Raw genomic sequence first — 27,956 nt, forward strand, 5'->3', positions numbered from 1 at the left:
CCCCTGGGTTGAGAGCACTTCACAAAACCCAGACGGGGAACAGTCTGCTCAGGTCTGTGGCGACGGCTACCATCTGCCTTTCAAAACATCTCAACAGATTCTTCCCAAGCCTCTTACATTGGGGTGATAAATTCCGGTCAGGAAACATATTTTTGGGCTGCTGCTGGCTATTCTTCTGGAAGAGATAGTTTAAGTTCCAAAGATTCCCCTTCAAAGGAGTAACTCCCTGGGCCGGCAGTGTCCGTGTGAAATATCGAGCGCTGTTCTCATCTGATTCTGCCGCTTGAACTGCTGCCAGGAGCAAGTGCTGGGCTGCCTCGGCAATTCTTCAGGGACTCTCGCTCATCTTGCTTTTCTAAAGTATGCTTGTTTATGGCATAAAACTGTTTCCCCCAAACCTAATAGGAAAAAAGGACATCTACCGAAGGCAGAGGCTGACAGATGGTAGATGCACCGCTGTGTGCGCTGCTGCGGCCTGGGGTGGCAGGGGGACTGGAAGTGGTCTTCCAATTTCAAGACGAAGTTCATTCTACGACGGATGAAACTGTATCATGGCTGCTTGTACTAGATTTTGGCAGTTACGTGTACAGACTATTGCACTAGGCTCCCTGAGCACGGTGCCAGCTTTGTCATTTCTGGCTGTGTGACCACAGTTTCTTAAGCTTTTTGTGTCCTAGTTGTCTCATTTGTTTTTAAATGACATGAGGTCCTGCTATGCTGCCCAGGCTGGTGTCAAACGTCTGGGCTGAAACTTCTGCCTCAGCCTCCCATGTCTCATCTTTAAAACGTGGATAATAAATCATACCAGCTTCATAGTATAATCATGAGGAGCAAACAGAATAATATGCATCAAATCTTTAAAATATTACCCAGCATACATTGCTATTATTATTGTTAGAACTACTGTTTTCTTTTTGTTTTAATATAATTTTTTTTTTGTAGAGAGGGGGCCTTGCTGTGTTTCCCAGACTGGTCTGGAACTCCTGGCCTCAAGCGATCCTCCCACTTTGGCCTCCCAAAGTGCTGGGATTACAGGTATGAGTCACTACACCCAGGCTAGTATGACTGTTTTCTAGGGAATGAGCAGCATTAGATGTAAGACAGGGTGATTACAGTAGCTAGGAAAGACTGTTTGGAGTGTTCCTCATCCTCTCTCTTCACTTTCATTCAACAAACTTTTCAAAAAATTGTCTACTATGTACCAAGCACTGAAAGACTAATAAGACACCATCTCTGACCTCCAGGTACAGGCAGCACTCAGCAATACAGACGAATTCATTCACTGAGCAAGTACCAAACAGCACGTGGGGCTGTCAGTCCTACGGCGAAAAGACACTAAGTCAGTATGTCCTTACAGACTCTAACTAGCACCGGGAAAGTGTTTAACGGGGAGGGCTCACCTGGTTGCCTTGGGAGTGGTCAGAAGCTTCTCTAAGAAAGGGATCATTAAGATGAAATTAGAATTTTGTACAGGAAAAAGGTACTTGTAGGAAGAGCATTTGAGGTGGAAAAACTGCATGGTTGAAGGGCCCAAAGGAAGGTGGAACATACGACTGACTCAAAGACAGCAAAAGGCCGAAGTATCTGGAGGGCAGAGAGCAAGATGGGAGGGTGCCGGGCCGGCTATAGAAAGGAAGGTTGAAGCACAGAAGGGGCTTGATTGGGCTCCTTTCCTTTTTTTTCTGAGACTGAGTCTTGCTCTGTCACCTAGGCTAGAGCGCAGTTCAATCTTGACTCACTACAGCTTCAGACTCCAGGCTCAAGAGACCCTCCTGTCTCAGCCTGCAGAGTAGGTGGGAGTAGAGGTCCACACCACCATGGCCAGCTAATCTTTGTATTTTCAGTAGAGACGGGGTTTCACCATGTTGCCTCAGTTGGTCTTAAACTCCTGGGCTCAAGTAATCTGCCCTCCTTAGGCTCCCAAAGTGCTGGAATTACAGGCATGAGCTACTGTGCCTGGCATCTGGTTCCTATTTTTATTTTATTTTATTTTTTGAGACAGAGTTTCGCTGTTGTTACCCAGACTGGAGTGCAATGGCATGATCTCGGCTCACTGCAACCTCCGCCTTCTGGGTTCAAGCAATTCTCCTGCCTCAGCCTCCCAAGTAGCTGGGACTACAGGTGTGCACCACCATGCCCAGCTAATTTTTGTATTTTTAGTAGAGACAGGGTTTCACCTTGTTGACCAGGATGGTCTCGATCTCTTGACCTCGTGATCCACCCGCCTCGGCCTCCCAAAGTGCTGGGATTATAGGCGTGAGCCACTGCGCCTGGGCCTGGTTCCTATTTTCAAAAGGTCACTCTGGGTGCTCTGCATCAAATAGATTGCACTGGGGCAAAAATGGAAGTGGTGGGGGGCAATTTCAGTAGTCCATTCCATTAGGCAAGAAAAGATGGCGGAAAGAGTAGGGATGCAGAGAAGAGAACGGGTTTGCGGTGTGTTTGAAGTTCAAAGCGACATGACTTGCTGACAGATCGGACTGGATGTCTAGGGCGAGGGCAAGAGAAACTGAGAGTACACCTAGATTTTTTTATGAAGTCACTGGGCAGTCAGTGCTGCCGCTGACTGAGACAGGAAAGGCTAGGGAGAAGCATGTTTGGGTGTGTGTGGGGAATCAGTTGTTTTGGCCATGTTACTCAAGCCTGAGGTTCTGGAACGAGGTGCAGGTTGGAGATGTGGCTGTAGGAGTAGGCGACATCACGGAAGGTCGCCTGGAGCGCGTGGACAGGAACAGGACAAGGAGGGTCTGGAATGCTCCACCAACCAGTGGTTAGAGAAGCAGAAGCCAGGAGGGGCCTGGGAGGAAGCAGCCAGGATGCCCTCATGAACGAAAACGAGAAAACGTTTCTTTTTTTTCTTTTTGAAGAAGACTCTCACTCTGTTGCCCAGGCTGAAGTGCAGTGGCATGATCTTGGCTCACTGCAACCTCCGCCTCTCGGGTTCAAATGATTCTCCTGTCTCTGCCTTTTGAGTAGCTGGGATTAGAGGTATGTGCCACCATGCCTGGCTAATTTTTGTCTTTTTAGGAGAGACAGGGTTTCAACATGTCGGTCAAGCTGGTCTTGAACTCCTGACCTCGTGATCTGCCCGCCTTGGCCTCCCAAAATGCTGGGATTACAGGAGCGAGCCACTGCGCCCAGCTGAGAAAATGTTTCAAGAAGGGCACGGGCAACTGTCAGGAATGCTGCTGGTAAGAACAGAAGTGCCATAATTGGATCTGGCAGTTCTCCAGTGGTGAGAAGCGCAGCCTCACTGCATTGGGTTAAGGAGAGAATGCGAGGTGCGAGATTGCCTTTAGACTTGCACGGATCTTTGTCATGAGTGCAGCAGAAAAATGGGCCAGACGTCTAAGGTGCGGTCTTGAAGGATGAGTAGAAACGGGTCAGGTGAAGAGGTGGAGAGGTCAGCTCTCTAACGAGGATGCATTTGCAAAGTCACTAGAGCAAGGGAACAGAAATGAAATGTGTGTATTTTCCGTGCAGTATTTCTGGAAGTTCAAGAGTCAACTGCATGCTTTGGGGTTGTGCTCCTACAGCGGTCTCGTTTGAATCCTGTCTGCGTCACCGTGATGTATTGAAGAGGCTGAGGGCATGGCTGAGATGGTCTGATCTTTTAGCTTGCTAGTTTGAAAAACATCTAGGATGGCAAGTGACTGGACTTGTACATTGAAAAATTCAGAATGGGGTAGGGGAAGCTTGTTTTTCTTCCAGGACAGGCATATTACAGTGTATGGGGGAGGGAGAGACAGTGAAAAAAGGAAAAGGAGGGAGTTTAAAAAATTAACTGACACAAGAACAGAAAATCAAACACCGCATGTTATCACTCATAGGTGGGTGTTGAACAATGAGAATACATGGACATAGGGAGGGGAGCATCACAAACTGGGGTCTGTCGGGGGGGGGTGGGGAATAGGGGAGGGACAGCAGGGAGTGGGGAGTTGGGGAGGTAGCATGGGGAGAAATGCCAGATATAGGTGATGGGGAGGAAGGCAGCAAATCACACTGCCACATGTGTACCTATGCAACTATCTTGCATGTTCTTCACATGTACCCCAAAACCTAAAATGCAATTTGAAAAAAAAAGAAAAAAAATTTTCTCCTGCCGACAAATCCCCATCTCGGAAAGTTTCCCAGGGAACCTGACCTATGACACTTTATACCGAACAAAGCAAAATAAAATAAAGCAAAAAAAGTCAAAAAAAAATAAAAAATTACAGGACAGCTGACACTGCAAAAGTCTGGAGAGTGGGGAGGTGGAGGACCAGGTCTCACCCGATACTGCCTGGGGTCCGAGCTGTCAGCTCTCACCTGTGCCCCACACGGGCTGCATGCGCTTAACACGATCCTTACTCCTTCTTCTTTTTTCTTTTTGCCCTTGTATTCCTTGCTGAAAGCACATTTAACCTCGTTAGCCTCACAAGACTGCTCTGAGGGTGGCGGGAGACGGCAGCCCCACACACAAGGCACGTGCGATGCCTGCACTGAGCGACACGGCGCGCGGCGGGTCTGACAAACGGCTGGCTCCGGCCCGCGGGCCTCAGGCAGGACCCAGGGCGCCCTGGACAGGGCCGGGGTTTGAATGCCTCTGCCTCGGAAGGAAGAGGGGACCCATAGGGCCTGCCCCCGCCTCAGAGGCCTGCCCCGCGCCGGCCCTGCCTCCGCCCCGCTGCCCAATCCTGGCTCCGCGGCGGGTCTACGCCTCCCTATAAAAGAAGGAGCGGCCCGGGCTCCCAGCGCGGCCCCCGGGTTCGAAGGCAGCCCCCGCCCTGCGCGCCATGGTGCAGGCCTGGTACATGGACGACGCCCCGGGCGACCCGCGGCAACCCCACCGCCCGGATCCCGACCGCCCGGTGGGCCTGGAGCAGCTGCGGCGGCTCGGGGTGCTCTACTGGAAGGTACGCGGGCCCAGGGCTCGCAGAGCGTGCAGACGACGCCGACCCCGAGCGCCCCGCAGAGCTCAGCCCCCAGGGGTGCGGGGCAGTGGCCCGGTGCCGGCTACGCTGCGCATGCTCAGCAGTGGGGTTGGGGGTCGGTGCCTGGCCCCGGTGCCTGGGGTGGGATGCGCATGCTCAGCATTGGGGCGCGTTGGGCGTGCTGCGCATGCTCAATAGCGGCGTTGAGGGGTCGGCGGTCAGCTCCCAGCGCCTGGGGTGTGTTGCGCATGCTCAGCAGCGGAGTCTAAGTCGTGGGCGGTCAGTTCCTGGCCCGAGGTGTGCTGCGCATGCTCAACAGCGGGGCTGGTGGGGGTTAGCTGTGCTTTTCGGTTCTGCCGGGGGGTGTCTGGGGGGTTCGCTCCGGGTGGTGGGGTGGGGACGGTTCCCGAGGGCGGTGGAGCTGGCTGGGATCACGGCTGGCGCCGGTGTCGGCCCTGCCTCTGTAGCGGTAACTTTAAGGCGTGTCTGGGCTTTGCACAGGTGCCCCATTGCTTGCACCCCACTGGTCCTGATCGGTTCACCTTGTTTATTTGCAAATGGCTTTGCGGTACAAAGGTTTACCGCAGAGGAGACGGCCAGGGGAGGCTCAGGGATAGGCTGAGGGTGACTGGATCTAGTCTGCATCTTGTCAGTTAAATGAAATACACAGGTTTACCCTGGCACCACACTTTTCCCCTGGATAAAGTGAGGAGGGAGACCCAGGCATTTGGGATTCCCTCCCCCTCGGTCATCCACTGTGCATCTCAATAAAAGAGAGAGCAGGCCAGCTGGCAACTCCTGAATCTCCTGAAAACAGGCTAGGCCTTGGGGAAACTCTCCAGAAGGCACTATTTTTACTTAAAACAAAATCAAAGCGGAATCCTTTCATATGTGATTCCTAAAACTGTAAACTAAAACCTTTTCACATGTGAGTCCTAAAACTATGAACCTAAGACTCTTCCACATGTAACATCTAAAGTATAAGCCTATGTAAAGGCTGAACCTCCCTTTGTTAGACGAGCTTGGCTGTTAGGCACCTATGCCACCTTGCTCCCAGCTGAAATAAATTCCTTCCTCCTGTATTCGGTGTCTGAGAGATCCTTTCCCGCAGCCGCTCCTGCTACAAAAGGATTATAGAATGTTCCAGCATAATATATTTGGAGATCATCTTGTTCCATCCTACATAACAGAAGAGGGAAGTGACAATTGCTATACCAGTGCCAAACAGGGCGAGCATGTTAATGTTTACACAGTATTTGCCTTTTCCCAGGATAAGATTTAACACCGACCTTGCTGAAGGGTACTATCTTCAAAGGAATCAAGTGGTTTATCGTTTTCCATTAATAAGAGGAAAATAAGTTTTGGCTTATAATGTCTAATTTATCCACAATCCAAACAACCACAGGGTTCAGATTAATACACTTGGGGAGTTTCATTGTGCATTTGACGGTTTTAAGAACAAGAATGCAATTACAGGTCAACTTCTGAATGTATTCAAAGAATAAAACAAGATTTATTTAAATAGGCATCTTTTAGATTATTACATGAGCTCAAACATAGTTTTTCCTTCTCTCTCTGTCTCCCCCTCTGTCTCTCTGTCTCTCTCTCATTCGTTCAGACAGAGTTTTGCTCTTGTTGCCCAGCCTGGAATGCAATGATGCAATCTTGGCTCATAGCAACCTCTGCCTCCTGGATTCAAGCAATTCTCCTGTCTCAGCCTCCTGAGTAGGTGGAATTACATGGATGTGCCACCATGCCTGGCTAATTTTGTATTTTTAGTAGAAACCGGGTTTCTCCATATTGGTCAGGCGGGTCTTAAACTCCCTATCTCAGGGGATCCTTCCACCTTGGCCTCCCAAAGTGCTGAGATTACAGGCATGAGCCACTGCTCCTGGCCTATATGCTTTCTTCATATTCATTCTGGATCAGTGATGTTGAAGGACAAAATTCCAACAAATTTGGTTAAAGATCTGATTGGCTTTTATTCTTGATTTGTGAATAGGGCAGCCTCTATTCTACAAAATAGAATGAGAGTTCCACGTGGTAATAGCGTAACAATGGGTCTTGTACGGTGGCAACAAAGAAACAGAACAATAGGGAAAAAAGCTGATGGTTAACAAAAAGGTCCTTTTTCCTAAGGGTTAAAGCCCAATCGACTTCCTTATTTTTTTAATTTTTATTTTTGAGATGGGAGTCTCACTCTGTTGCCTAGGCTGGAGTGCAGGGGCGCGATCTCGGCTCACTGTAACCTCCGCCTCCCAGGTTCAAGCGATTCCCCTGGCTCAGCCTCCCGAGTAGCTGGGACTACAGGCATCTGCCACTACGCCCGGCTAATTTTTGTATTTTTAATAGAGATGAGGTTTCACCATACTGGCCATGCTGGTCTCGAACTCCTGACCTTATGATCCGTTGGCCTCAGTCTTCCAAAGTGCTGGGATTACAGGCGTGAGCACTGTACCCGGCCGCAAATTCCTTATTTATGCTGACTCAGGAAGACTGGAATCTTCTGATCTCAGGAAAAGCTGGTCTGTTTGAGATCCACCTTCTTCTTTAAAGTTTAATTTGATCATGTGGCATATGGCATGAGTGGCTCTATTTTGGTTTAGTGTCATCTTGGAGCCTAGTGCAGGGACTCAATCCAAAACAATGACCTCTCCTGGGCCAGGTATGGTGGCTTCTGTCATTCCAGCACTTTGGTAGGTCAAGGTGGGCAAATTGCCTGAAGCCAGAAGTTTGAGACCAGACTGGGCAACATAGTGACATAGTGAGACCTCATTACACACACACACACACACACACACACACACACACGCGTAATGTATATATGTAATGTGTATATACATATATGTAACGTGGGTGAGCCACTGTACCCAGCTCCATCTCTCTTAGAAGGCCACTAATCCTATAAATGAGGGCTTGTGTCTGGGTGTGATGGCTCATACCTTTAATCCCAGCATTTTGGGAGGCCGAGATGGGTGGATCACAAGGTCAGGGGTTTGAGACCAGCCTGACCAACATGGTAAAAACCTGTCTCTACTAAACATACAAAAATTAGCTGTGCACGGTGGCACATGCCTGTAGTCCCAGCTACTCAGGAGGCTGAGGCAAGAGAATTGCTTGAACCCAAGAGGCAGAAGTTGCAGTGAGCTGAGATCACACCACTGCACTCCAGCCTGGGTGACAAAGGAGACTCAACTCAAAAAAAAAAAAAAAATGAGGGCTTGCCGTCAGGACTTAATCACATCCTAAAGGTCCCGCCCCTTAATACTATCACACTGGGATTAGGTTCCAATGTAAGAATTCGGGGGACGTGGTCAGACTGTAGCAAATAGTACTGTGCGTATCATGCGGTGGACATGCTAAGGTTTAGAGTTATCGTTGCAGAGAATCACGTGTCAGTGACCGGCACTTTGAGGTATTCTGGAGTGTGTTGCTCAGTAAGTAGTGATGATCTGATGTGCAGTTTATAGCAGAACGTAGTTCGCTAAACTCACTGCCGGTAGTTTGAAGTACGAGTTCAGACTAGTTCTGACTGGGGCTTCGCCAGGGAAGTGCTTCATAGGAAGGAACAGTAAAATTCAACCTTAAAAAATAGAGAAAGGATTGTGATAAATGAAAATGAAAATGTCGACTGGGAATTTTAGGCATAGAAAGCTGCCATGAGCAAGGGTGTGGGATGTGAAATATCCAATATTTTTTAAGATAGCCAATCCTCCTGTTTGGTTTAGAATGCAGAGTTCTTTAAAACGTAGGGGACAAAGAACAGATAGAAAAGTCAGCTGAGGCCGGATGATGAAGGTGTCTCATTCCAGCCTAATTCACTTGGGTTTTACTTGCAGGCTGGGAGGGCGTACAGTGTTTTGGCTCATGCAGACAAACCCACCAAAGAAATCCCATCGAGGGTCAGTGAGACGAGTGGGATGGTGGCAGAGAAAGGCACAGTGAGGGACCTGTGGATACGTCAGACACGCTGGAGGTGGCGAGACCGTCATCTCAAAAATGGGAAAAAGAATCCCCTGGGATGGACTGTTGCAGAGAAGGGAGGCAGAAAGCAAATAGAATTCTGTGATGTAGAGCTGGTGTTTTGGAGAATGGAAAATCCATTAAACAGAGAGAAGCGATGAGGAGAGTTGGTTTAAGGTTGAAAAAAATAACACATGATAAATTTGAAGTATAAAATCACATTGGAGATCCAGAAAGAGCAGGTTTCTACATCTCCTTGTTAATCTGAGCTCTTGTGTGTGGCGGCTTAACTCTTTTAGCTGGATGCTGACAAATATGAGAATGATCCAGAATTAGAAAAGATCCGAAGAGAGAGGAACTACTCCTGGATGGACATCATAACCATATGCAAAGACACACTACCTAATTATGAAGAAAAGGTAAGGGGGCCCTGTATTACCTGGGAAGGGGGAATCGTGATATTCACTACTAATAAGCACAGTGTTTTCTTGTTTCTTTTAATGTCTATATGAGACCATTCTTGCATTGCTCTAAAGAAATACCTGAAACCGTGTAATTTATAAGAAAAGAGGTTCAATTGGCTCATGGTTCTGCAGGATTTACAGGAAACATCTGCTTCCTGGCACCACCATCTGCTTCTGGGGAGGCCTCAGGAAGCTTAAAGTCATGGCAGAAGGCAAAGTGGGAGCAGGTATTTCCCATAACAGGCGTGGAAATGAGATAGAGAGAGCAAGGTGCCACGATGTTGTAAACAGCTAGATCTCACAAGAAGTTACTCACTGTAGTGAGGATAGAACCAAGAAGATAGTGTAAGCCATTCATGAGAAATCCACCCCCATCCAGTCACTTCCCACCAGGGCCCCCTGCAGTACTGGGGATTACATTTCAATATGAAATTGGGTGGAGACACAAATCTAAACTATATTATTCTGCCCCGGCCCCTCCCAAATCCCATGCCCTTCTTGCATTTCAAATAATCTCTTCCTAATGGTCCCCCAAAGTCTTAACTTGTTCTAGGATTAAGTCAAAAGTTTCAAGTTCAAGTCCAAACTCTCATCGGATACTCATCTCCTTTTACCTATGAGCCTGTAAAATCAAAACAACTTAGTTACTCCCAAGGTACAAAGCGGGTAAAGGCATTAGGTAAACATTCTCATTCCAAAAGGGAGAAATTGGCCGAAGGAAAGGAGCTACAGGACTCATGAAAGTTTAAAACTCAGCAGGGCAGCCACTAAATCTTAAAGCTCCAGAATAATTTCCTTTGACTCCGTGTCTCACATCTAAGGCTCATTGGTACAAGGAGTGGGCTCCCAAGACCTTATGCAGCTCTGCCCCTGTGGCGTTGCAGGGGCTCCTGAGGGTGCTCCCATGGGCTGGCTTTTAGTGCCTATAGCTTTTGCAGGGTGCAAGCTGCTGGTGGATCTACCATTCTTGGGTCTGGAGGATGGTGGCTGTCTTCCCACAGCTCCTAGGCAGTGCCCCAGTGAGGACTTCGTGTGGGGGCTTTAGCCCCACATTTTCCTTCTGCACTGTCCTAGGAGAGGTTCTCCATGAGGGCTTCTACCTTGCAGCAGACTTTTGCCTAGACACCCAGGCTTTTCCAGACATCCTCTGGAATCAAGGTGGATGACAGGGTCACTACCTGTGGGTCTGTCTAGGTGGATGACAGGGTCACTACCTGTGGGTCTGTCCTGCCAACCTTGACTCAACCAACATCAGATGAATAGGGCACACTGACACACAGATATTAGGGTTTGCCAGTTTGACCAAGTGTCTGGGCCACTTACACTCCCTGGAGAGTGCTGTAAACAGTTGGGACTGCCCGGCCCTGACACCCGGCCTCTCTGGCTTTTATTTAGCGCACATTAAATGACAAACGCTCTGAGTCAACACCACTAGAGCTTAAAGATTAAAGGACAGGTTCCAAGGGGAGGCCTAAAACAAGCACTATTAGAGGATAATCTCCCTGGCCGACCTCCCCCTGAGAGGACCATCAGGCTCAAAAATTCAGATGAACTCCCCTACATACCCTAGCTATTTGCTATTAACAAAATGTAAGGCGGATTTAGGCTGCCTTCAGCTGACACTTCTGCTGAAAAGATGCAAACTTCTTGGCCTTCCAAGGAGGTTTGTGATTATTCCTTAAAGCGATCTCCAATACTTTTCCTTTAATATTTTTGCCAGCATCTTGAGTGAATCCCCACAGGTGGAGAATCCCAAGCCTCAACCCTTGCACCCTGTGCATTCACAGGTTTATTAATTTTTTCTTTTGAGATGGAGTTTTGCTCTTGTTACCCAGGCTGGAGGGCAATGGCGCAATCTCGGCTCACCGCAACCTCCGCCCCCTGGGTTCAGGCAATTCTCCTGTCTCAGCCTCCTGAGTAGCTGGGATTACAGGCACGTGCCACCACGCCCAGCTAATTTTTTGTAATTTTTAGTAGAGACGGGGTTTCACCATGTTGACCAGGATGGTCTCGATCTGTTGACCTTGTGATCCACCCGCCTCGGCCTCCCAAAGTGCTGGGATTACAGGCCTGAACCACCGCGCCCGGCCTGCATTCACAGGTTTAATAACACATGGACTCCACCAGGGCCCATGGCTTGTGCCCTCTGGAGCTGTGGCCCAAGCTGTACCTGGCCCCTTTGATCCCAGGCTAGAATTCTAGCAGAGCTCGGCAGCTGCAATGCAGGGAGCAGTGTCCTGAGGCTGTGCAGGGCAGAGGGGCTCTGGGCCTTGCCCATGAAACCATTCTCTCCTTTCAGGTCACTGGCCCTGTGATGAGAGGGGCTGTCGGAAGGTCTCTGAAATGCCCTTGATGTTTTTTTCCTCATTATCTTGGCTGTCAGCCCTTGGCTTCTTTGTAGTTATGCAAATTTATCTAGGAAGTGGTTGCGCTCCAAGCCTGCTTGAAGTCGTCTCTCAAAAAAATCTTTCTTTGCCATGTGGCCCAGCTGCACATTTTCCAAACTTTTTTATGCTCTGTTTCCCTTTTAAATATAAGTTCCAACTTCATATTGCACCTCGGCATAGGCTGTTAGAAGCAGCAAGGAGACATTTGAACAATTTGGGGCTTAGAAATTTCTTGTACCGGAGGGAGGACATGGGCAGAAAAAGAAAAAAAGAAACTTCTTCTACCACATATCCCGGGTCATCACTCTCAAGTTCAAACTTCCGCAGACTCCTAGGCTGTGAACAGAATGCAGCCAAGCTCTTTGCTAAGGCAAACACGCGTGATGTTTGCTCCAGTCGCCCGTAAATCCCTCATTTCCATCTGAGGCCTCACCAGCCTGGAGTTCATTGTCTGTATGACTATCAGCCTTTTGGTCACAACCAATTCACCAGGCTGTAAAAGGTTCCAGACTTTCCCTCATCTTTCTGTCTCCTTCTGAGCCTTCTACATACTTCTAATCTCTGCCTGTCACTCAATTCCAAAGCCGCTTCCATGTTTTCAGGTAACTTTGTAGCAATGCCCCACTCCTTGGTACCATTTTCTCTGTATTAGGTTGTTCTTGCATTGCTATAAAGAAACATCGGATACTCTGTAATTTATAAGATAACAGATTTAATTGGCTTACAGTTCTTCTGGCCGTGTAGGAAGCATCTCCTTCCTGTCAACACCATCTGCTTCTAGCCTCAGGAAGCTTACAGTCATGGCAGAAAGCAAAATGGGAGCAGGCATCTCACATAATAGGAGTGGGAACGAGAGAGAATGAGGTGCCACCCAGTTTTAAATAGCCAGATCTTGCAGGAAGTCACTCACTGGGGTGAAGATAGCACCAAGCCATTCATGAGAAATCCATTCCTGTGATCCAGTCTCCTCCAACCAGGCCCCACCTCCAACACTGAGGATTGCAGTTTGACATGGGATTTGGGTGGGGACCCATTGCCAAACTCTATCAATGTCTTAGTGTGGATTTTGTTTGAGAGTAATGCTGATCCCGTAGAATGAGTTGGGAAGCAGTCCCTCCTGTTCAGTTTTTTGGAAGAGCATGTGTAGATACTATTATTCTTCTGTTTGAAGAGTCACCAGTGAAGCCTGCTGGGCTTGTAGTTTTCTTTGTGGGACGGTTTTTAAGCACAAGTTCGGTTTCTTTACTAGATGTAGGGCTATTCCGGGGATCCATTTCTTCTTCAATGAGCAGTGGTTGTTTGTTTCTCTCAAGGCGTTTGTCTGTTTCATCTGAGTCGTTAAACTTATTGCCATAAAACTATCTGGAATATTTTTTATTATCCTTTTAATATCTGTCGAGAATGGAGTGCTGGCTTCCCTCATTCCTGATGCTAATAATTTGTGTCTTCCCTCTCTTTCCTGAGTCTGGATAGAGGCTTATCAGTTATATTGATCCTCTCAAAGGACTTTAGGCTTCATTGGTTTTTCTCTTTTTCTATTATTTATTTCATTGGTTTCTGCTCTGACCTTTATAATTTGCCTTCTTTTGCATGTTTTGTGTTTAATTAGCTCTTTTTTCTAAGTTCTCTAGGTGGAAGCTGAAATCACTGATTTGAGTTTTTTTCTTCATAATAATAATTATTATTTTAGAGACAGACATTAGTGTTATTATTATTGTGTTCTGCCATCAGGCTCAAGTGTAGCGGTGCTCACTGAAGTCTCGAAGGCTTGGGCTCAAGCACTCCTCCCGCCTCAGCCTCCTGAGTAGCGAGGACTACAGGTGTGTGCCATCATGTCTGGCAAAAATTTTTTTTTTAAGTTTTTGTAGAGAAGGAGTCTTACTAGATTGTTCAGGTTGGTTTCGAACTCCTGACCTCAAGTGATCCTCCCGCCTTGACCTCACAGAGTGTCGGTGTTTTTTCTTTCCTTAATACAGGTGTTTCGGGCTGTAAATGTCCCCCAGAGTGCTATTGTAGTGGCCTCACGCACATTTTGATAATTTTGATACATTTTAATTTTCATGTAATTTAAAATACATTCTAATTAATTTACCATTTAATTTTATCTTTGACTCATGTGGGGATATTTTGTTTTGTTTCTAGATATTTGTTAGTTTTCAATGATTTGGGGATTTTTCTAGATTTTTTTTTTATTGTTGCTAATTTATTTCTGGTGTAAAGAATAAACTTTGTTTGATTTGAGTCCTTGTAAATGTGTTGAGTCCTTGTAAATAGAAATCTTGTTTTATGGCCCAGAATGTTGACTGTCTTGGTGGATGTTTCATGTGAGCTTAAGAAGAATGGGTATTCCGTTGTTGGCACATGAAATCATCTGTAAATGCCAATAAGAACAGTTGACTGACAGTGCTATTCAGACCAGCTAGACTGATTGCCTACTTGCCAGATGTCAATTACTGTTAGTATTGAAATTTCCAGCTATAATAGTGAATTTTTCTATCTTTCTTTGCAATTCTCTCAGTGTTAGCCTCACATATGTTGATGCTCAGCTATTTGTTACATATGTGTTAAAGATTGTTATGTTCTCTTGGAAGATTGACGCTTTTTTTGTTATATAATGTCCTTTATCTCTGATGATGAAGATAGCTCCCTCCACTTCTTCTTCTGTTATATAATGTCCTCCTTTATCTCTGATGATGAAGATAGCTCCCTCCACTTCTTCTTCTGTTATATAATGTCCTCCTTTATCTCAGATGATGAAGATAGCTCCCTCCACTTCTTCTTTTGTTATATAATGTCCTGCTTTATCTCATCTCTGATGATGAAGACAGCTCCCTCCACTTCTTCTGTTATATAATGTCCTCCTTTATCTCATCTCTGATGATGAAGACAGCTCCCTCCACTTCTTCTGTTATATAATGTCCTCCTTTATCTCATCTCTGATGATGAAGATAGCTCCCTCCACTTCTTCTTCTGTTATATAATGTCCTCCTTTATCTCTGATGATGAAGACAGCTCCCTCCACTTCTTCTTCTGTGATATAATGTCCTCCTTTATCTCTGATGATGAAGACAGCTCCCTCCACTTCTTCTTCTGTTATATAATGTCCTCCTTTATCTCTGATGATGAAGATAGCTCCCTCCACTTCTTCTTCTGTTATATAATGTCCTTCTTTATCTCTGATGATGAAGATAGCTCCCTCCACTTCTTCTTCTGTTATATAATGTCCTCCTTTATCTCTGATGATGAAGACAGCTCCCTCCACTTCTTCTTCTGTTATATAATGTCCTCCTTTATCTCATCTCTGATGATGAAGACAGCTCCCTCCACTTCTTCTTCTGTTATATAATGTCCTCCTTTATCTCATCTCTGATGATGAAGATAGCTCCCTCCACTTCTTCTTCTGTTATATAATGTCCTCCTTTATCTCTGATGATGAAGATAGCTCCCTCCGCTTCTTCTTCTGTTATATAATGTCCTCCTTTATCTCATCTCTGATGATGAAGACAGCTCCCTCCACTTCTTCTTCTGTTATATAATGTCCTCCTTTATCTCTGATGATGAAGACAGCTCCCTCCACTTCTTCTTCTGTTATATAATGTCCTCCTTTGTCTCTGATGATGAAGACAGCTCCCTCCACTTCTTCTGTTATATAATGTCCTCCTTTATCTCATCTCTGATGATGAAGACAGCTCCCTCCACTTCTTCTGTTATATAATGTCCTCCTTTATCTCATCTCTGATGATGAAGACAGCTCCCTCCACTTCTTCTGTTATATAATGTCCTCCTTTATCTCATCTCTGATGATGAAGATAGCTCCCTCCACTTCTTCTTCTGTGATATAATGTCCTCCTTTATCTCTGATGATGAAGATAGCTCCCTCCACTTCTTCTTCTGTTATATAATGTCCTCCTTTATCTCTGATGATGAAGATAGCTCCCTCCACTTCTTCTTCTGTTATATAATGTCCTCCTTTATCTCTGATGATGAAGACAGCTCCCTCCACTTCTTCTTCTGTTATATAATGTCCCCCTTTATCTCATCTCTGATGATGAAGACAGCTCCCTCCACTTCTTCTTCTGTTATATAATGTCCTCCTTTATCTCATCTCTGATGATGAAGGCAGCTCCCTCCACTTCTTCTTCTGTTATATAATGTCCTCCTTTATCTCATCTCTGATGATGAAGACAGCTCCCTCCACTTCTTCTTCTGTTATATAATGTCCTCCTTTATCTCATCTCTGATGATGAAGATAGTTCCCTCCACTTCTTCTTCTGTTATATAATGTCCTCCTTTATCTCATCTCTGATGATGAAGACAGCTCCCTCCACTTCTTCTTCTGTTATATAATGTCCTCCTTTATCTCATCTCTGATGATGAAGATAGCTCCCTCCACTTCTTCTTCTGTTATATAATGTCCTCCTTTATCTCTGATGATGAAGATAGCTCCCTCCGCTTCTTCTTCTGTTATATAATGTCCTCCTTTATCTCATCTCTGATGATGAAGACAGCTCCCTCCACTTCTTCTTCTGTTATATAATGTCCTCCTTTATCTCATCTCTGATGATGAAGATAGCTCCCTCCACTTCTTCTTCTTTTATATAATGTCCTCCTTTATCTCTGATGATGAAGATAGCTCCCTCCACTTCTTCTTCTGTTATATAATGTCCTCCTTTATCTCTGATGATGAAGATAGCTCCCTCCACTTCTTCTTCTGTTATATAATGTCCTCCTTTATCTCTGATGATGAAGACAGCTCCCTCCACTTCTTCTGTTATATAATGTCCTCCTTTATCTCATCTCTGATGATGAAGATAGCTCCCTCCACTTCTTCTTCTGTTATATAATGTCCTCCTTTATCTCTGATGATGAAGATAGCTCCCTCCACTTCTTCTTCTGTTATATAATGTCCTTCTTTATCTCTGATGATGAAGATAGCTCCCTCCACTTCTTCTTCTGTTATATAATGTCCTCCTTTATCTCCGATGATGAAGACAGCTCCCTCCACTTCTTCTTCTGTTATATAATGTCCTCCTTTATCTCTGATGATGAAGATTGCTCCCTCCACTTCTTCTTCTGTTATATAATGTCCTCCTTTATCTCATCTCTGATGATGAAGACAGCTCCCTCCACTTCTTCTGTTATATAATGTCCTCCTTTATCTCTGATGATGAAGACAGCTCCCTCCACTTCTTCTGTTATATAATGTCCTCCTTTATCTCATCTCTGATGATGAAGACAGCTCCCTCCACTTCTTCTTCTGTTATATAATGTCCTCCTTTATCTCTGATGATGAAGACAGCTCCCTCCGCTTCTTTTCTGTTCCTTCTTTTGGACAGAGTATTGATCTGTTGTCTAGGCTCAATGCAGTGGTGTCATCATGGCTCATTGCAGCCTCAACCTTTCAGGCTCAGTGATTCTCCCCTCTCAGCCTCCCTAGTAGCTGGGACTGCAGGTCCACACCATCATAACTGGCTAATTCATTTTTATTTTTCATAGAGATGGGGCCTCCCTATTTTGCCCAGGTTGCTTTTGAACTCCTGGGCTCAAGTGATTTTGTTACCTTGGCCTCCAAAAGCACTGGGATTACTGGCATGAGCCACTGTGCCTGGCCAAAAATTTTTTTATTAGTGTTAATATGGTATATCCTTCTGCACTCCTTTACATTTAGTTATTTGTGTCTGTATATTTAGAGTGGGCTTCTTGTAGATAACATGTATTACAGTGGGGCACATGTGCAGAACATGCAGGTTTGATACATGTACCATGGATATACCATGGTTGTTTGATGCACCTATCAACCCATCATCTACATTAGGTATTTCTCCTAATGCTCTCCCTCCCTCAGCCCCCCACCCCCTGACAGGCCCTGGTGTGTGCTGTTCCTCTCCCTGTGTCCATGTGTTCTCATTGTTCAACTCTCAATTATGAGTTAGAATATGTGGTATTTGGTTTTTCTGTTCTTGTGTTTGCTGAGAATGATGGTTTCCAGCTTTATCCATGTCCCTGAAAAGGACATGAATTCATCCTTTCTTATGGCTGCATAGATGGTGTATATGTGCCACATTTTCTTTATCCAGTCTATCATTGATGGACATTTGGCTTGGTTCCAAGTCTTTGCTATTGTGAACAATGCCGCAATGAACATACGTGTGCATGTGTCTTTTTTTTTTTTTGAGAGATTCTCGCTCTGTTGCCAGGCACCAGGCTCGAGTGCAGTGACATGATCCTGGGTCACTGCAACCTCCGCCTCCCAGGTTCAAGCAATTCTCCTGCCTCAGCCTCCTGAGTGACTGGGACTACAGGCGTGTGCCACCACGCCCAGCTAATTTTTGTATTTTAGTAGAGACAGGGTTTCACTCTGTTGGCCAGGATGGTCTCGTTTTCTTGACCTTGTGATCTGCCCACCTAGGCCTCCCAAAGTACTGGGATTACAGGCGTGAGCCACCGCGCCTGGCCTGCATTTGTCTTTATAATAGAATGATTTATAATCCTTTGGGTATATATCCAGTAATGGGATTGCTGGGTCAAACGGTATTTCTAGTTCTAGGTCCTTGAGGAATCGCCACATTGTCTTCCACAATGGTTGAACTAGTTTACACTCCCACCAACAGTGTAAAAGTGCTCCTATTTCTCCACTTCTTCTCCAGCATCTGCTGTCTCCTGACGGATAAGCTTTTTGATGTGCTGTTGGATTCAGTTTGCCATTATTTCATTGAGGAGTTTTGCATTGATGTTCATCTTGGATATTGGCCTGAAATTTTCTTTTTTAGTTGTGTCTCTGCTAGGTTTTGGTATCAGGATGATGTTGGTCTCATAAAATGAGTTAGGGAGGATTCCCGCTTTTTCTGTTTGGAATAGTTTCAGAAGGAATGGTACGAGCTCCTCTTTGTACCTCTGGTAGAATTCAGCTGTGAACCCATCTGGTCCTGGACTTATTTTGGTAGATAAGCTATTAATTGCTGCCTCAATTTCAGACCTTGTTATTGGTCTGTTGGGAGGGTATGCCTAGGAATTAATCCGTTTCTTCTAGATTTTCTGGTTAATTTGCATAGAGATGTTTTAGTATTCTCTGATGGCAGTTTGTATTTCTGTGGGATCGGTGGTGATTTCCCCTTTATCATTTTTTATTGCATCTATTTGATTCTTCTCTCTTTTCTTCTCTGTTAGTCTGGTTAGTGCTCTATCTATTTTGTTGATCTTTTCAAAAAACCAGCTCCTCGATTTATTAATTTTTTGAATGGGTTTTCACGTCTCTGTCTCCTTCAGTTCTGCTCTGCTCTGTTATGCATTGTCTTCTTCTAGCTTTTGAGTTTGTTTGCTCTTGCTTCTCAAGTTCTTTTAATTGTGATGTTAGAGTGTCAGTTTTAGATCTTTCCTGCTTTCTCTTATGGGCATTTAGTGCCATAGATTTCTCTCTGCATACTGCTTTAAATGTGTCCCAGAGATTCTGGTACATTGTGTCTTTGCTCTCATTGGTTCAAAGGACATCTTTATTTCTGCCTTAATTTCGTTATTTACCCAGTAGTCAGGCAGGAGCGGTTTGTTGGGTTTTTATGTAGTTGTGCAGTTTTGAGTGAGTTTCTTAATCCCGAGTTCTAATTTGATTGCACTGTGGTCTGAGAGACTGTTTGTTATGATTTTCCTTCTTTTGCATTTGCCGAGGAGTGATTTACTTCCAATGATGTGGTCAGTTTTAGAATAAGTGTGATGTGGTGCTGAGGAGAATGTATATTCTGTGGATTTGGGGTGGAGAGTTCTGTAGATGTCTGTTAGGTCCACTTGGTCCAGATCTGAGATCAAATCCTGGAAATCCTTGATAATTTTCTATCTCGTCGATCTGTCTAATATTGACAGTGGGGTGTTAAGGTCTCCCACTATTATTGTGTGGAAGTCTTAGTCTCCTTGTAGGTGTCTAAGAACTTGCTTTATGAAGCTGGGTGCTCCTGTGTTGGGTGCATATATATGTAGGATAGTTAGCTCTTCTCGTGAATTGATCCTTTTACCATTATATAATGTTTTATTTTTGTCTCTTTTGATCTTTGTTGGTTTAAAGTCTGTCTTATCAGAAACTAGGATTGCAACCTCTGCTTTTTTGTGCTTTCCATTTGCTTGGTAAATATTTCTTCATTCCTTTATTTTGAGCCTGTGTGTGTTGTTACACATGAAATGGGTCTCCTAAATACCACACACTGATGGGTCTTGACTCTTTATCCAATTTGCCAGTCTGTGTCTTTTAGTTGGGGCATTTAGCCCGTTTACATTTAAGGTTAATATTGTTATGTGTGAATCTGATTCTGTCATTATGATTCTAGCTGGTTTTTTTGCCTGTTAGTTGATGCAGTTTTTTCATAGCATCAGTGGTCTTCATAATTTGGTTTGTTTTTGCAGTGGCTGGTACTGGTTGTTCCTTTCCATGTTTAGTGCTTCCTTTAGGAGCTCTTGCAGGGCAGGCCTGGTGGTGACAAAAATCTTGGCATTTGCTTGTCCATAAAGGATTTTATTTCTCCTTCACTTATGAAGCTTAGTTTGGCTGGATAAGAAATCCTGCATTGAAAATTCTTTCCTTTACAGATGTTGAATATTGGCCCCCACTGTCTTCTGGCTTGTAGGGTTTCTGCTGAGAGATCCACTGTGAGCCTTATGCGCTTCCCTTTGTGGGTAACTCAACCTTTTTCTCTGGCTGTCCTGAGCATTTTTTCTTTGATTTCAACCTTGGCGAATCTGATGATTATGTGTCTTGGGGTTGCTCTTCTTGAGGAGCATCTTTGTGGTGGTCTCTGAATTTCCTGAATTTGAATGTTGGCCTGCCTTGCTAGGTTGGGGAAGTTCTCCTGGATAATATCTTGAAGTGCGTTTTCCAGCTTGGTTCCATTCTCCCTGTCACTTTCAAGTACAATAATCAAACGTAGATTTGGTCTTTTCACATAGTCCCATATTTCTTGGAGGCTTTTTTCATTTCTTTTCACTCTTTTTTCTCTCATCTTCTTGCTTCATTTCATTGAGTTGATCTTTAATCTCTGATATCCTGTTTTCTGCTTAATCGATTTGACTACTGAAGCTTGTGTATGCTTCACAAAGTTCTCATGCTGTGTTTTTCAGCTCCATCAGGTCATTTATGTTTTTCTCTAAACTTGTTATTCCAAGTTATCATTTTGTCTTTTTTTTCAAGGTTCTTATCTTCCTTGCATTGGATTATAATATGCTGCTTTAGCTCAGAGGAGTTTGTTATTACCTACCTTCTAAAGCCTACTTCTGTCAATTTGTCAAACTCATTCTCTATCCAGTTTCGTTTCCACATTGGCAAGGAGTTGTGATCCTTTGGAAGAGAAGAGGCGTTCTGGTTTTGGAATTTTCAGCCTTTTCCTCACTGGTTTCTCCCCATTTTCATGGATTTATTTACCTTTGGTTTTTGAAGTCGGTGACTTTTGGATGGAGTCTCTGAATGGACGTCCTTTTTGTTGATGCTATTCCTTTCTGTTTGTTAGTTTTCCTTTTAATAGTCAGTCCCGTCAGCTGCAGGTCTGATGGAGTTTGCTGGAGGTCCACTCCAGACCCTGTTTGCCTGAGTATTACCAGCGGAGGCTGTAGAACAGCAAAGATTGCTGCCTTTTCCTTCCTCTAGAGGCTTCTTTTCAGAGGGGCACCCACCAGATGCCAGCCAGAGCTTTCCTGTATGATGTGTCTTGACCCCTACTGGGATGATTCTCCCAGTTAGGATACATGGGGGTCAGGAACCCACTTGAGGAGGCAGTCTGTCCCTTATCAGAGCTTGAACACTGTGCTGGGAGATCTGCTGTTCTCTTTAGAGCAGTCAGGCAGGGACGTTTCAATCTGCTGAAGCTGCGCCCACAGCTGCCCCTTCCCCCGGATGCTCTGTCTCAGGGAGGTGGGGTTTTATCTATAAGTCCCTGACTGGGGCTGCTGCCTTTTTTTCAGAGATGCCCTGCCCAGAGTGGAGGAATCTGACCGCAGAGGCAATATGGCTGGGCTCTGCCCAGTTTGAATTTCCTGGGGGCTTTGTTTACACCGTGAGGATAAAATTTCCTATTCAAGCCTCAGCAATGGTGGATACCTCCCTCCACCAAGCTCGAGCATCCCAGGTCAACCTCAGACTGATGTGCTAGTGGTGAGAATTTCAAGCCAGTAGATATTAGCTTGGTTGGCTCCATTGGGGTGAGAGTTGCTGAGCCAGGCACTAGAGGGAATCTCCTGGTCTGCCAGTTGTGAAGACCTTGGGAAAAGCACAGTATCTGAGGCAGAGTGCACCATTCCTCCTGATACAGTCTCTCACAGCTTCCCTTGGCTAGGAAAGGGAAATCTCCTGACCCCTTGTGCTTCCTGGGTGAGGCGACACCCCATCCTGCTTTGGCTGGCCCTCCATGGGCTGCACCCATTGTCCAAACAGTCCCCATGAGATGAACCAGGCACCTCAGATGGAAATGCAGAAATCACCCGCCTTCTGCATCCATCTTGCTGGGAGCTGCAGACCAGACCAGAGCTGTTCCTATTTGGCCATCTTGCCCAGTACTCCGTAGTTAGGTTTCTTTTAAAATCCATTTTGATAGTTTCTTTCTGTTAATGGTATATTTAGATCATTCATGCTTAAATTGGTTATTAATACTGTTGAATTAACGTCTACCATATTTGTGACTTTCTTCTGTTTGTTGTGCTTGCTCTTTGTTTTTGTTGTTTTTAAGTATTCCCCTCTTTTTCTGCCTTGTCTGGTTTTAATTAAATATTTTATATGATTCTACTTTCTCTTCTCTTAGCTTATCATTAAAAAAAATTTTCAGTGGTTGCCTTAGAGTTTGCAGTATACATTTACCCAGTAACTGAGTATTCCGAATTCCTCCCTCCCAGTTCTTAGAACATTGCTGTTACTTATTTTATTCTCCATATGTCATAATTAACTAATAGATTGTTACTGACATTACTTTGAATAAACAGCTGTCTATTAGATCAATGAAGAAAAATTAATAAAGGATTTTATTTTATTTTTCTTTTTTATTTCCATTCTCTCTTTCCACTTTACATAGATCTGAGGTTCAGACCTGTATAATTTTCTTTTTCACTTGAAGAACTTGTCTAAACATTTGTTGTAGGTCAGTCTAGTGGTAACAAATTCTTTTCATTTTTGTTTGTCTGAGAAAGTCTTTACTTCTTTTTCATTTTTAAGGGATAATTCTGCTGGATACAGATTGCCAGGTTGGTAGGGTTTTTTTTGTTCTTTGTTTTTTTCTTTTTTGCATGTATAGTTTCTGAGAAGCAATCTGGTGTAATTCTTTATCTTCATTCTTCTATAGGTTAGGTGCATTTTTTCCTTTGGTCTTTTTCAAGGTTTTCTATCTTTTGCTTTCTGCAGTTTTAATATGATATGCCTAGGTATAATATTTTGGTATTTATTCTGCTTGGTGTTCTCTCAGTTTCCTAGATCTGTGGGTTCATGTCTGTCACCAATTTTGGAAAATTTGTGGACATTTTTTCAAATATTTATTCTACCTTTTTTTCTTCTACTTCTGTTATACCATTTATACATATCTTTTGTAATTGTTCCATAGTTTAGGGCTATATTGTTCCCCCCAATGCCCCCGCCCCCCATGCGTTTTTCTCTTTTCACTTCAGTTTGGGAAGTTTCAATAGACATGTCTTCAAGCTTGCTGATTCTTTCTTCAGCTGAGTCCCTTGTACTAATGAACTCATCAAAGGCATTCTTTGTGTTAGAGTGATTTTGATCTCCAGCATTTTCTTTTGATTCTCTCTGTGCTTCCCTCTCTCTGCTTACATTGCCATCTGTTCTTGCATGCTGTCTGCTTTTTCCATAGAGCCCTTTGTATTAGTTTGTTCTCATGCTTCTATAAACAACTGCCCAAGACTGGGTAATTTATACAGCAAAGAGCTTTAATTGACTCACAGTTCTGCAGGGCTGGGGAGGCCTCAGGAAACTTATAATCATGGCAGAAGGGGAAACAGATACATCCTTCTTCACACAACGTCAGGAGGAAGAATGAGAGCTGAACAGAGGGGGAAGCCCCTTCTAGAACTATCAGATCTTGTGAGAACTTGCTCTCATGAGAACAGCATGGGAGAAACTGCCTTGATGTTTCAATACCTCCCACTGGGTACTTCCTACCACACACGGGGATTATGGGAATACAATTCAAGGTGAGATTCAGGTGGGGACACAGACAAACCATATCACCTTTGCTGTATAGCCATAGTTTTCAAAATTCCCTCTCTGATAATTCCAAAATAGTGACATGTCGCAGTCAGGCTCTGCGCTTGCTTTGTGTCTTCGTGCTATGCTTTTCCTTGCCTTCTATCCTGCCTTGTTGTTTTTGTTGATAGCCAGACATGCTGTGTCTGTTCATAGAAGCTGAGGTAAAGAGGCCAGTCCTGCGAGGTTTTATGTTATCTGGGTAGAAGCTGTGCTGCGTTTAATGTTTGCTGTAGCTGCAGATGCCAGAGGCTTCAGTTTCCTGGTTTGCTTGTCTCCTCTGGATGTCTTTGCTTTTCTAAAAACTCCTTTGTAAAGAGATTTATTTCCTGAAGCTTTACTGCACTTATTGTTCTGGAGCCCTGTTGATGGGGGGTAAGGTGTGGGGGAGGAGAAGTGTTCTATAAACTTAGGCTTATGATTAGATCTCAGTCTTTCAGTGGGCCTGAGTCTTTGGTCTGACCTTCAGAAGTGTTTGTTAACTTCTTTCTGTTCCTTTGGGCTAGAGGGAGCTGGAGTTGGTCAGCTGCCCTTCCCCCACATCAGAGGCGGCTCTGGTGAAGTTTTCCCTGGTTTTCGTTACAGACAGAGTTCTGGGTTTTTGTTTATTTTTAATGGTCCCTTTTCCCCTTTTATTGCCTGATACAGGAGGGGATTTTTCTCAGATCTTCATTGTGAGAACTAGACGGGGTTTCTGGACGTGCAAACCCGTAAAAGTGCAGTGATCCTATAATGCCAGGCCCCCAGGATCGCTCTCTCAATCGAGTCCACACTCAGCCTCCAGAAGTTTGTCAAAATTGCCTTGGCAGTGTTCCTACCAGTTCATGGCTCCTGGGAACTGATCTCAGCTGTGGTTCTGTGAATCTGCTGCTCTCTCCAGATTCAGGGTAGTCATTTGTCCTGGGACTTTATTTCTCTGTTGAATCGAAGAAAAGAAGGGAAGTAAGACTTCCAATTGCTTTACGGGTCCGACTGGAAACCAGAAGTTCCACCCTTGAGCGATTTGCCAGCCTTCAAGTATTATCGCACCTGTGTGTGTGGTGCACAGCATGTGCCTCTGTTTCCCCTCCTCATCCTGGTGCTGTTGTTTCAGACAATTTACTTTTTTTTATTTTTTCTGAGACAGGGTCTCACTGTATTGCCCAGGGTGGTCTCGAACTCCTGAGCACCCTCCCAGAGTGCTGTGATTACAGGCAGGCATAAGCACCCCCAGCCCAATTTACTTTTATAAACACCACACTACATTGTTTTTATTTTTGTTTAAATAGTTATCTTGTGAAGAAATTTGAATAATAAGAAGAAAATCTTCTCTCATTACTGTGTAGCTCTCATTCCAAGTGCTCCTCGTTCAGGGGTGTAGGGTCCATGTTTCTGTCTGATATTCCTTCCCTACTGCCTGAAAGACTTCCTGTAACATTTCTTGTAGTGCACATCTGTTGTTAAGGATTCCTTTAGCTTCTGTGTGTCTGAATGCTTTCAGTTTAAAACGTTTTCTACTGGAGCAGTGTTAACTGCACAGCAAAATTGAGAGGTGAATATGGAAGCTTCCCATACACACCCATCCCTGACATTCACACCCATCCCCCTGACATACACACCCATCCCTGACATACACACCCATCCCCCTGACATACACACCCATCCCTGACATACACACCCATCCCCCTGACATACACACCCATCCCTGACATACACACCCATCCCTGACATACACACCATACCTGACATACACACCCATCCCTGACATACACACCCATCCCCCTGACATACACACCCATCCCCCTGACATACACACCCATCCCTGACATACACACCCATCCCCCTGACATACACACCCATCCCCTGACATACACACCCATCCCTGACATACACACCCATCCCTGACATACACACCCATCCCCCTGACATACACACCCATCCCCCTGACATACACACCCATCCCTGACATACACACCCATCCCCCTGACATACACACCCATCCCCTGACATACACACCCATCCCCCTGACATACACACCCATCCCCCTGACATACACACCCATCCCTGACATACACACCCATCCCTGACATACACACCCATCCCTGACATACACACCCATCCCTGACATACACACCCATCCCCTGACATACACACCCATCCCTGACATACACACCCATCCCCCTGACATACACACCCATCCCTGACATACACACCCATCCCCCTGACATACACACCCATCCCTGACATACACACCCATCCCCCTGACATACACACCCATCCCCTGACATACACACCCATCCCCCTGACATACACACCCATCCCCCTGACATACACACCCATCCCCCTGACATACACACCCATCCCTGACATACACACCCATTCCCCTGACATACACACCCATCCCTGACATACACACCCATCCCTGACATACACACCCATCCCCCTGACATACACACCCATCCCCCCGACATACACACCCATCCCCCCGACATACACACCCATCCCTGACATACACACCCATCCCCCTGACATACACACCCATCCCTGACATACACACCCATCCCTGACATACACACCCATACCTGACATACACACCCATTCCCCTGACATACACACCCATCCCCCTGACATACACACCCATCCCCCTGACATACACACCCATCCCCCTGACATACACACCCATCCCCCTGACATACACACCCATCCCTGACATACACACCCATCCCCCTGACATACACACCCATCCCCCTGACATACACACCCATCCCTGACATACACACCCATCCCTGACATACACACCCATCCCCCTGACGTACACACGCATCCCCTGACGTACGCACCCATCCCCCTGACGTACGCACCCATCCCCCTGACGTACGCACCCATCCCCCTGACGTACGCACCCATCCCTGACGTACGCACCCATCCCTGACGTACGCACCCATCCCCCTGACGTACGCACCCATCCCCCGACGTACGCACCCATCCCCCTGACGTATGCACCCATCCCCCTGACGTACGCACCCATCCCTGACGTACGCACCCATCCCCCTGACGTACGCACCCATCCCCCTGACGTACGCACCCATCCCTGACGTACGCACCCATCCCTGACGTACGCACCCATCCCTGACGTACGCACCCATCCCTGACGTACGCACCCATCCCCCTGACGTACGCACCCATCCCCCGACGTACGCACCCATCCCCCTGACGTATGCACCCATCCCCCTGACGTACGCACCCATCCCTGACGTACCCACCCATGCCCCTGACGTACGCACCCATGCCCCTGACGTATGCACCCATCCCCGACGTACGCACCCACCCCAGATGTACGCACGCATCCCTGACGTATGCACCCATCCCCCTGACATACACACTCATCACCGACGTACGCACCCATCCCCCAACGTACACACCCATCCCTGATATACATACTGCATCCCCCGATATACACACCCATCTGCCTGACAGACACACCCATCCCCCTGACATATGCACCCATCCCCCTGACATGCACAGCCTTCCCCTTTATCAACATCACTCACCAGAGCAGTACGTTGTTTCAACTTATGAACCTGCATTGACACATCAGTATCACGCACAGTCCACAGTTGACTTTCAGGTCCACTCTTGGTGTTGTACATTCTGTGGATTTGAACAAATGTATAATGGCACGTGTCCACCATTCTCATGTCATACAGTGTAGTTTCACGGGCCTGTGAACCCTCTGTGTCCACTCCATCCCTCCCCGCCCAACCCCAGGGAACCGCTGATCTTCTTGCTGCCTCCATAGCTTTGCCGTTTCTAGAACATCACATAGTTGGAATCATACAGTTGATAGCCTTTTTACATTAGCTCCTTTCCCATAATAAGATGCATTTAAGGGTCTTCCTCATCTTTCTGTGGCTTGGTAGCTCATTTCTTTTTATTGCTGAGTAATATTCCACTGTCTGGATGTACCACAGTTTATTCATGTACCTACTGAAGGGCATCTTGCCTGTTTCCAAGTTTTGACAATTAATGGATCAGC

At 45.6% G+C, this 27,956-nt stretch overlaps 1 protein-coding gene and 1 long non-coding RNA gene across 3 annotated transcripts in view; one reads left to right on the forward strand and one right to left on the reverse strand.

Annotated features, from left to right (window-relative positions):
• Positions 1-1,974: 1,974 nt before the first annotated feature.
• Positions 1,975-5,015, reverse strand: LOC144579357 (uncharacterized). The gene is made up of 2 exons (XR_013526785.1): positions 4,309-5,015; positions 1,975-3,438 (listed from the first exon to the last, which is right to left on the reverse strand). It is a non-coding gene; the product is annotated as an uncharacterized LOC144579357 (long non-coding RNA).
• Positions 4,736-27,956, forward strand: part of ADI1 (acireductone dioxygenase 1) — a 37,939-nt gene continuing 14,718 nt past the window's right edge. Inside the window, exons 1-2 of one of the 2 annotated variants that reach the window (XM_008981199.4) lie at positions 4,736-4,895; positions 9,176-9,295. In XM_008981199.4, coding sequence (XP_008979447.2) covers positions 4,776-4,895; positions 9,176-9,295 — 240 coding nt within the window. In that variant the 5' untranslated portion in view covers positions 4,736-4,775. Of the gene's footprint in view, positions 4,896-5,161; positions 5,211-9,175; positions 9,296-27,956 lie in introns of those variants that run through there. The other variant, XM_078350023.1, reaches the window with a different exon arrangement.

The sequence above is a fragment of the Callithrix jacchus genome, chromosome 14 (genome assembly GCF_049354715.1).
Source record: "Callithrix jacchus isolate 240 chromosome 14, calJac240_pri, whole genome shotgun sequence".
NCBI lineage: Eukaryota > Metazoa > Chordata > Mammalia > Primates > Cebidae > Callithrix > Callithrix jacchus.